At 25.7% G+C, this 11,017-nt stretch overlaps 2 protein-coding genes across 2 annotated transcripts; both read right to left on the minus strand.

Annotated features, from left to right (window-relative positions):
• Positions 1-386: 386 nt before the first annotated feature.
• Positions 387-974, minus strand: OCT59_017199 (uncharacterized protein; the record flags this gene model as incomplete). The annotated part of the gene is made up of 1 exon (XM_066137329.1): positions 387-974. One exon carries the CDS (start codon positions 972-974, stop codon positions 387-389), a length of 588 nt encoding a protein of 195 aa, XP_066003926.1.
• Positions 975-5,233: 4,259 nt separating this feature from the next.
• OCT59_017200 (uncharacterized protein) lies at positions 5,234-6,573 on the minus strand (the record flags this gene model as incomplete). The annotated part of the gene is made up of 8 exons (XM_066137330.1): positions 5,234-5,400; positions 5,462-5,486; positions 5,575-5,597; positions 5,691-5,780; positions 5,876-5,960; positions 6,039-6,131; positions 6,258-6,428; positions 6,496-6,573. 8 exons carry the CDS (start codon positions 6,571-6,573, stop codon positions 5,234-5,236), a joined length of 732 nt encoding a protein of 243 aa, XP_066003927.1.
• Between the last annotated feature and the right edge of the window lie 4,444 nt (positions 6,574-11,017).

Here is an 11,017-nt window from a genome sequence, read left to right on the forward strand (position 1 = left end):
TGCACCTCTGTACGTAGTCCTTTGGTGTGTCTAATATCATGCTGATCACAAACATAGTGCAAGCCGTATAGTAAAAATCATTAGTGAAGATTTTTTATGTAAAATTTCGAAACTTTCATTATTAATAAATTATTAATTAAAATTGCTCATGTAAAAAATTTAATTTCCTAAATTCTTTCTAGACTTTATAACTTTTACCATTATTAAATGTAAATCTTTAGACATTAATCTAATAAATTACAACCGCGAATTTTTAAAATTTATCAATTTCGTTTATTTCCGCCAGATAAGAAAACTGTTCAAAATATCTTGTGCTTGTTCATTTTCTAACTCTACACTACTATTAGAATTCATTTCTTTTCAAATATGGCGAAGATTATCTTGTGTTATTTTTTCGATTCCACACCATCTAAACCAGAAATCTGAAGTCGTGCTTGTTGAAATTCTGCGCTCATATTTGGATCCACCCTAATGTCATAGCGATTAAATAAACCTTCAAGTTGTTGTTCATAGATTACAACACTGTAAATTCGATACTTTATAAATTCACTTGCAAAACTATCAAATTGTTCAAAGAAATTTTGGTCAGATAATGCTTCAAGCAACCCAAATGTATTTTTATTATTATTTATTATGTCTTCTTGCAAAGATTTAATGTATGATTTTTCTTGTAAAGTAGAATAATCTGATTCAGGTCGGGAATAAAATACATGTAAAAATGCACGAGCATAATCTGATCCATAATCACCACCCAATCTGCAAACACTTAATGGTAAGTGGATCCAGACTTTCATCCACTTCGCAAATCCGTTTAATGCATGTTCAACTCCGGATTTTAAAGATTCACACAATTCATTAAAAACATCTATAGGTAAAAGATTTTCTGCTTCATATAATTCTTCGCCAAAAATATCAAATACGTTGTCGATACTATTTCGAAGTTTTTCTATCCATACTGACACCATATCTGACATTTTATGTGCCTGATTTCCAGCAGGAAGATATTCTAATCCATTTGGACTGTAAATCCGAGGAATTGGGTCGTAACTAGTTAAAAATTGATAAATTGGTTCATACAAATTTGACAAGATAACGAATTTGTAAATTCAGTTGTATATTATTTATCCCATTCATTAAATACTTTCCACTTTTGAAGATAACTTAGGAACATTACTTGCCATACTTAATTTTTCCAAAAAGTACTGAGCGAATTGTTTGTGCCTCAAGCGTGGTGGTAGTTTCCTTAAAGATTTTGTCAAAATCTTGATCCTTTATATTGCGAAGAATGCCTTACCATTCACGTTTAATTTTTTAAAGCAGGTATTAAGCATAAATTGGAATGCACGAGATAGTCTCCAGTGTCCCGTATAATTAGAAGAAATAGGTTACAAAGTTTCCAACTATATTCGTTACTGGTTTTTTCTGCGCCACATTTCTCCGTGATCTGGAACATAGGTTTAGTTGATAACATTGGACACTTTAGAGGGACACTTCTTTTTCCCTGATAACAGCTTGCTTCGCTGTTCCCGAAAGAAATTCTTGCACAAAAGTGAGATTGCTTCCATTACAAAACATGTATTCCGGTGCTAGAACATTAATTATATACCTAAATAATTTTTTCTCCCTCATCCCATTTAAGATCAGTTGAAATTCATCGATATGAAGAAATACGAAAAGTCTTTGAGTGCCTTTGAGAGACAAACTTTCGAATACTTGCAAAGACGTTTTGAATATTGAAAATTTTGATGTAAGACAAAGCCTGTTCAAATCTTAATTCATATTTCTCCATAATGTAAGTACTTATAGAGAATCCGCAAGCAAATAATCTTTTCATTTTCTAGAGGGTAATCTTGCTTATTAAGTCTGATGCTGTTCCCAAAGTCCAGGTAAAGGTACAAAACGGTTAAAATGTCGCTTAGTATCTTTGAAAAGCCTCTCCTTGTTGGTTTGGATATTATTGAAAAGCTCTTTACCAAGTCGAGTTTTACCTACATACGATATTTTAGAGATAGATGAAAAAACATGCATAAAATATTTGGAACATTCAAAAAAAATCCATACCTATCCTAGGTTGAAATCTGACTTGGTGTAGGTGTTTGCAGGTTGCAACACTCGCGAATTATTCATCACATTATCCTAACAATATTAGCTATACTAGAGAGATCTCAATCTTTTAGTGGCATCCCTATAAAAAATAAATGTCCGGAAAATGTCAAAGAAAATGTCCGGAATAAATCAATACAAATTCCGGACATATGTTTGTCCAGAAAATGTTCCAAAAACACACTCGTTTCCGGACACTCATTTTGTCCGGAATTTGTACTGGTTTTAGTTTTTGTCCGGTATTTGTCCATATTTTGTCCAAAACTTTAAACAACGGAAATCAATATGAAAATCGGGATACTTTTGGGACATTTTGCAGACATTTTCAGAACATTGTCCGGAAAGTATCCGGATTTCTCATTTACAAAATTTATCAGTTAATTTCAGCCGAATTTATCAATCAATTTCAGCCGAGTTTATCAGTTAATTTCAGCCGGGTTTATCAATCAATTTTCAATCAATTTCAGTCGAATTTATCAATCAATTTCAGCCGAATTTATCAGTTAATTTCAGCCGGGTTTGTCAGTTAAAATTTATCAGATAATTGCAGCCGAATTTATAGGATAATTGCGACTAATTCCAGCCGATTCATAAATATATATCAGTCAAAAGTCAAATTTGCATTTAGCAGCCAAATTTAGAATTGATTATAAATCAAATTTACATTTGAATTTCGAAATTTAAATTATAAATCTTTATTAAATCAAATATAAATTACATTAATAAACATTATACGGTATATGCTATATTTTCTAAATATTTTTAGTATCTAAATAATAAAAGTGATATGCAATATTTAAATATTTAAAATGTAAAATTAATAAGAGATATACGGTATTAGTAGTAGTATTTAAATGTAAAAGAAATAAAGAGTTATTATTAGTAATATTTAAACGTGAAAAAATTAATAAAAGATATTAGTATTTAAATGTAAAAAAAAAAATAATTAGTATTATTAATATTTAAACATAAAAAATTAAGATATTAGTATTTAAATGTAAAAAAAAATAATTAGTATTATTAATATTTAAACATAAAAAATTAAGATATTAGTATTTAAATGTAAAAAAATAGAGAAATATTAGTATTTAAATGTAAAATGATGAGAGGTATTAGTTTTGGTGTAAATAGTGTAAAAAAAGAGATATTAGTATTTAATGTGAAAAACAAGAATTAGTAATGTTTATATGTAAAAAAAAATAATAAGAGCGAGATAAAATAAGAGAAAAGTTACCAATATTATCGATAATATTTTCAATTTTACTATTTTTTTTTTGTTATAAATTGATGAAAAAGAGCTCGTAAATATTGTAAATATTGAAAACAAAAAGAAAATAAAAGAAAGAGGAAAAAATTTTTTTATTTTTTTCTTTTGAAAAAACCATATATTTATATATTTATAGTAAATTCGTGATTTACTATTTTTAAAACAATCATAACACGTATTATCAATGACACGTGCATGATTAACTTACAATTTTGAAAATAATTTTTATTGGCCAATTATTAGCATGATGGAATTCCTATGATCCTATCTGCTATAGTTACACAAATTATTTACGTTCTACATTATTTTCTTAACATGTTGGTTTGTAAAGACCTTGTAAGACTAAAAATATTTAATAAAATATGCATTTTTGTCCTTGGAATTTACGTGATCTTTCCTTTGAAATCTTTGTAAAAATCACAAATTGTCATAGAAATATAAAATCGATCAATAACCTTGTTAAAAATCTACTTTCAATTATTTTTTAGAGAATTGTGATAATAAATAAAGCATTTAACCATGCAAAAAAAGAATAAATAAATAAATTTTTTTTTTTTTAAAAAAAAATTAGTAACGTGTTTATTAATTAACAATTCAATAATATTAATTGATTACATAATTATTTAAACACTTAGAAGAAAATTTAATAAAAAATTAAATTATCCTCTATAACTGAAAGATCATCAATTAAATTTTTAACTTCTATTTTCGATGAAATCTTGTTAAATCTGTTATTAAAATCGCCTCTTATTAACTTCCAATCTTTACTTTTTCCTAATAAAATTTCTGATTGTTGATTAAGAATCTGTATAAAATTAAAATTATTTTCACGTAAAATATTACATTCTGTATGCTTCTCTTGAATTTTTAACATTTTTTCGTATTCTACTATTGATCTTTCTATAATTTCTTTGACGTTCAGAAGATTCAAAAGATAGAGTTTATAAAATAAAGAATCTTATAAAGGAATTGCCAACGTATAGAATCTTAAATAAAAGGAACGTTAATAAAATAGAGAGTGATATATGCATAAGATGTGAGAGAAAAGTGGAAGACTGGGATCATGTATGGGTATGCGAAAGGAATGAGTTCGCACACATTGCCAAGGAGAATATTTATTCCTATTACTGATAAAACTAAGAGTTTTTCTTTCAATCAAACTCATTTTTAAATTATATAGAAATAAGTTTTCTAGTTTGGCGCTATTAAGCAATTCGTAAATAAATTTTTTTTGCATTGCGTCTATTTTTTTTTATTTAATGTTTATTGCCCATAATTTTGGAACTATTTTTATTAAAATAATAATTCAGTTGACGGTTAAAAGTAAAAAAGCTGTCTGCTGCATTTTACCACCAAAAATCAATCTTTATTTAATGTGTAAAAATCAGGTTACATACGAAAAAAAAGTAATATTTCTCGATTACCAAAAAAATTTACAAGGAAAGTTTTTTAGCCAAAAATCAAAATAATCTCATTTCTTCACTCTAGTTAATGGAAATTTCATTTAGGATGTATTAAAATTTTAATTATTACGGGTTTTTTTTTTATTTTCATTGTAATCTTTAAATTAAATTTATAAATGTGAGAATTTAGTTAAGGCAATGTAGAAATAAAATAAAATTACTACACCTACCAATGACCTTCTTTGTTGCTGATCTGCGAGATTTTTGTTCAAAAAAATCGCTTGCATCGTTATCATTTTTGTCACCCTCTCGTCTAATCTTTTTTTGTTTTTGATTATTGTCTGATCTTTTCATTCTTTTTTTATCTTGAATAAAACCTATGGACCTTTTACCTTTCATATCGACACTAAATTGTTAAGAATTACTTGATTTAGCTTTATATTTAGAAATGACTTAAAATTCAATATATAATTATATCTCCTTGACCTGGATTATCTTTAGGTTGCTTTACTCCAATTCCACGCTTATCAGCCAAAAAGTCAATTAATTCATCTTGTGCTTCAGGATATAATATTAAGTAAGCATTCATTAAATGCTCAGGTTCTTCGCTCAGCCAAAAATTCTGATCTGCAAAGTAAAATACATTAGAAAGACCGTTAATTCATTAAAAAATTATGACAATTATTACCTCTTTCATTCACATCTTCATTAGGCTAAAAATTCAAAATTATAAAATATTTAATTTAATATTTATATTATTATAAAACACACAAATTTTTAGAAAACATTAATCGTTATCACCTCAATCTCATCATGCATATTTTCTAAATCCTCAGAATTCTAGAATTTTTTTTTAAAAGAAAAAAGGTTAATGTGAATTATAATTGTAAAAAAGTTTTTAATGGTCAATTAAATACCTGCCTGAATATGCTTTTCTGATTGCATTTCATCAATTTCATCATCTTGCTCTTGGTCCTTATAATTCTTTTTATTTCGTGAATATTCACCTGGATAGAAAAATGCAAAAGCAATACATGATATTATGATTAATTATTAAATTATAAATGCAGATTGATGTAAAATAAAAAAAATTAATACTTACGTTTATTATTAATTATAGCACGGATTATTTCCTTAATTGCCCAATCGTTAGCGCAATTAGGAAAAGTGGGATTTTTTTGTTTAAACTAATAATATAACATATGAATTAGCATATAAAATAAAAATATTAAATCATTTGAATGAATCAAATTTAATGCAATTACCAGATAGATAAGACTTAAAATTTTTTTCATATCCTGGTCACACCATTTCTTATTACGATCTAACATACCATTGATCAAATCACGTAAATCAGCCTAATAATAGTTTAATTTTAAATATATTAACAATTTAATTATTATTAATGTAAAAATATTATAAAATAAGAACTTACACGATATCCTTCGATATTCACGTCTTGTTAAATTCAATGCTTTACGAACATTTTTAGCTAAATTACCACGTGGTTTTGCAATAGGTAATGATGGTTGGACTGGTTGATCCTTAAATGAAGATTGAATAATAGATGATTGATTTAAAAATGATGTACATGGACTCAAATGACTTTGAGATTCAATATCTTCAACGGAAGCAATTGAAGATCTTCTTGATTGCTGTTACAAATTAAATAAATCAGTTATTTTATATAAAGTAATTTATACTTTATACCAAATCACATACATTTTCGTCTGTTGAATCTTGATTTTGTTGTTGACTTTGCTTGAGCCGTCTAAGTAAATCTTTATTTTGTTTATTCATAATTTCTAATTGATTTTTTAGGTCTTGTATACTAGTAGCTGTTAATGAATATTTTTTTTTAAATTTTAATATATAAAAGTATTAAATTATAAAAGTATTAAATTATTATTTAAAATTATAATATATTAATAAATAAATATACTTTGACCATCACTAATAAACGTAGATTGAGTTTCAGGTTGGGTATATTTTTTTTTACTAATTTTGACATCACTTTTAAAAACGCGAGCAAAAAAATATCTAGAGAATAAAATTGCATTCGCGTTTGAGAAAATTATATACTATTTATAATATATTGATAAATCCACATCTTACAATAAACTCCCTATAGAAAATCAACATACAATCAGTCCAATCAACCTTTTTCATACATTTTAAACGTGCTATTTTTCTGTAAATATCGTAAATCTAGAGATTCATCTGGTATTAGTTACTGCATGTCAATCTAGTAAATAACATTTGTGTGCGATATCTTTGACTTTTATTTTCATAAAAAAATAGACATTTAAAGAGTAAAATTATTGTGTATTTAAACAAAATATAACATTACATTTATAAAAATAATAAATAAAGCTAAACTGTTATTGGACCGATCAATTATTCATTTGGTAATCAATCAGATATCTGATAAAGGACATTTATAACTGAAAGTTTAAAATTAAAAAATATTTTACGCAATAAATTTAATAAAAAATGTATTTTTATACTATTAAATAACTTTTATTTAACAATATTTTTTTATTTTTACATTCCACATGAACTCTATTTGGAAAATTTAACTTGCATACTGTACTTGAAATTCCGAAGTTTAAAGTAAGGGGAGAATTTTTTTTAAATAGGAGTAAACCTTTTTTTTTTTTGTGCAATATATTTTTTATAAAAAAAAGGGTGGAATTTTTTTTTCACATGAAATGAAAATTCTCACACTAAAGTACATAATAAAAAAGATGTTAATTACGTAGTTTTCTGATCATGTATATCATGTATATCAGTTTTAACTGTTTGTTTAATATCAATCATGGGGAACATTTCCTTATTTAATGATACTTAAATTAAATTAACTTGATATAGCTTAGCTTGATATTAAATTAACTTAATATAGTTTAGCTTGAAAGTCTTATGATCATCCCTGAACTGGTACTTCTTTATTCGGTAAACTACATATTATTCAGATTAATAAATATTCATTAAAAACTATTATTTGATAATCATTGTGTATCTCAGATTGAAGCTCATGCACCTCATGTGAAGTATGTGAATTGGTTGATTATCTGCGATCTGAGTGCTTTTTTTTTAATATTCTACTGGTAACTAAGAATAATAAAAACATTTCACAACTCAAAAATATGATCAATTTACTTCTTTTAGGTAAATGCAGAAAGTTTATCTTTTTTTTATGTTCTTTAATTAGAAATATGTTTAACCATTCATTTTTTTTTATTATAGGAACTGGTTAGAATGAACTTTTGAAACAGCAATTTCACCTTTTCTGAGGTAGATGGTGTTTCTTTATCTTTTTTTTTGGTATTTTTCTTTTAGGAACGTTACTAATCACTCCTTTTCTTTTTTTCTTTATAGAAACTGGTTAGAATGAACTTTTTAAACAGCAATTCATCTTCTTTGAGTTAAGTAGTTCATTATCTTTTTTTTTTGTATTTTTCGTAAGGAACATTACTTACCGTCTCTTTTCCTTTTATTATAGGAATGAATTACTTAGATTTCTTTGTAAAGCAAAAAGTATGGGATAATTTAAGTGTAGAAAGAATAAAAAAAATTAATGAATATTTTAAAAAATTAAATAATGTATCTTCTATCAATAAATAAAATTAATTAATACTACTAAAAAAGAGTATTATGAATTACTTTAGATTCAACTAGGTGTAACCCGTCACATTGTGACGGGAATGATACTTGCCCATCAAGTAAGAGAGTAATAAAGAGAGTAATAATAACACACGTCTCCCATCACTTCTTTTCGTCTCCCATCACTCCTCTTCGTCTCCCATCACTCCTTTTTACCTCCCATCACTCCTCTTCATCTTTCCATCACTTCTTTTTGTCTCCCATCACTCCTTTTTATCTCTCATAACTCCTCTTCGTCTCCCATCACTCCTTTTCGTCTTCCATCACTTCTCTTCATCTTTCCATCACTCCTTTCCGTCTCTTATCACTTCTCCTCATCACTCCTTTTATCTCCCATTACTCCTCTTCATCTACCATCATACCATATTTCTCCTTTTTGTTTCCTATCACTTTTCACTACTCTTTTTTACTCTCTTTCATCTTCCATTACATTCCATTACTCCATTATTATTTCATTTTTTATTAGATTCTTTCTTCTTGATCATTGTAATATGAAAAAAAATTCAATTATAACAATCTATTGTCATGAAAAAAATATTTCCCATAGAATTTACTAAACCGATCTATTGTTACAAAAAATAAATAAGTAAATTATACATCAGTCTATTTATATTGAGCCTAAAAAATAATTAGGGAAAATATTATTACTAATAATAATAATAAGAATCGGAAAAAAGGCAATTACCATGGTGCTATCAATCTGATCACCGATCCAAATCTAAATGGTTTAAGAATGTGATTTGAGAAAAAAAAATAACAATGAAGAAAATTGAAAAAAAGATAAAAATAAAATTTGAGGGAAAAGAAAAAAGATAAGAAAAGAAAAAAAGGAATCTGTAAAAAAAAATAAGCACCGAAAAAAATTCTGAAAAGAAAGAACAATAATCTGGTCCAAAAAGACTGAAAAAAAAATTTTAAAATAAATTAATAATACGGTCTAAAAAAAAGACCGAAAAAAATAATAATATAAAAAAAAATCGATCTTAAAAGACCAATAAAAAAAATTTCAGTTTGGAAAAAAACCAATAAAATTCTCGGGTTGGAAAAAAAAACCAAACCAAAAAAAAAGGGAAAAAAATGAAAATTTTTTTTAAAAAAAAAGGAAAAGAAAAAGGGAAAGAACAAGGAAAAAAAGTTTAAAAGAGAAAAGAGGAAACTTTTAAAAAAAAGAAAGAACTGAAAGTAAAAGATCGATTCAAGGAAAAAAAAAGAAAATTAAAAAAAAGGGAACTGAAAGAATTCAATTTGGTAATTTGGTTCGGAAGAAAAGATAAAATTTTAAAAATAGGTTTAAAAAAAAATGAAAAAAATAAAATTGAAAAAAAAATATGTAAATCGGTCGATTAAAATTTCATTAACCGGAATTGGATTAGATATAACAATATGACTTGCTAATCAAGCAGGTCTTAGCTATAAAGAATTCAGATCAGCAATTCAAAATTAATTTATACAGGTTAATTTAAACGTAACGGCCAATGATTTTTTTTGTGTAATAAAAAAATGTGGTGGCAAAAAATAATTATATGCAATTCTGTGGCACATTCTGATTTATGTGACATCCACAGATCCACCCCCACATCATACGTATAAGATCAACATTCCAGTGGCTGGTTTATATATATATTGCAGATCATCCCAATTATCAGATGGTAATACGACTAATACGTTTAGCAATTTATTATTTATTATATGTATAAAATACAAAAAATAAATTACTAATCTTTTGAAATTTCAGCTATATCCTTATCTCTATCTATAATACAATATTTATTTCCTAATGGAAAAAAGCCAACACAACAATCAATAGCTGATACTCTTATAAAATCATAATAACTAAATTCACTAAATAATAATACTCCTACATTATCTTCAGTAACTGGTTTTGTCCACTGAATATACGCTAACATTTCTTTTTGATCATTAAATTCATATAAAAAAAGAATTCAATAATTCCATAAAAAGTTTTTGTTACAAATTCAGATTCACGATATTTGAAATTCGCCCATTTATCAACTTCAATTTCCGTACCTAAAAAATATATAAAATAAAAATATTGTAATTTATTATAATTAATAAACACTACAATAATATATAAAACTGGAATATTTACTTTTACAGTATGATTAATTCTTGCCCAATCATTATTCTTATTAATCCATTTTGATCCAATAAAATATTTATTTTTGGTTAACATCCGTCCATACATTATACCTTCTTTTGGTAAACTCTAAATAAATTAATAGTTAATATATTTAAAAATAGTTGAAAATTAAAATATGATAATAATATTTAATCAAACTGTACTTACATTTAAATTTAAATCAGTTATATTATATGATGTTGATAAATTTTCTTTTATTTTTTTAAGTTGAATTTGTGCAAGAATATGTTTTTTAGTAGGAAAATAAAATTCTTCAAAATAATATTCATCAGTATATATTAAATGCTGAGTATACTGCTTTGGAGATGATTTTGATAAAAAAACATGTTGATAAATTTCATGATAAGGGAGATGGTTAAATAATTCCATAAGATATACGTTATTAATAATATTTTTATAGGGATGTAAACGTGATTTTGC

Source organism: Rhizophagus irregularis, chromosome 26 (genome assembly GCF_026210795.1).
Source record: "Rhizophagus irregularis chromosome 26, complete sequence".
In the NCBI taxonomy this organism is placed as follows: domain Eukaryota; kingdom Fungi; phylum Glomeromycota; class Glomeromycetes; order Glomerales; family Glomeraceae; genus Rhizophagus; species Rhizophagus irregularis.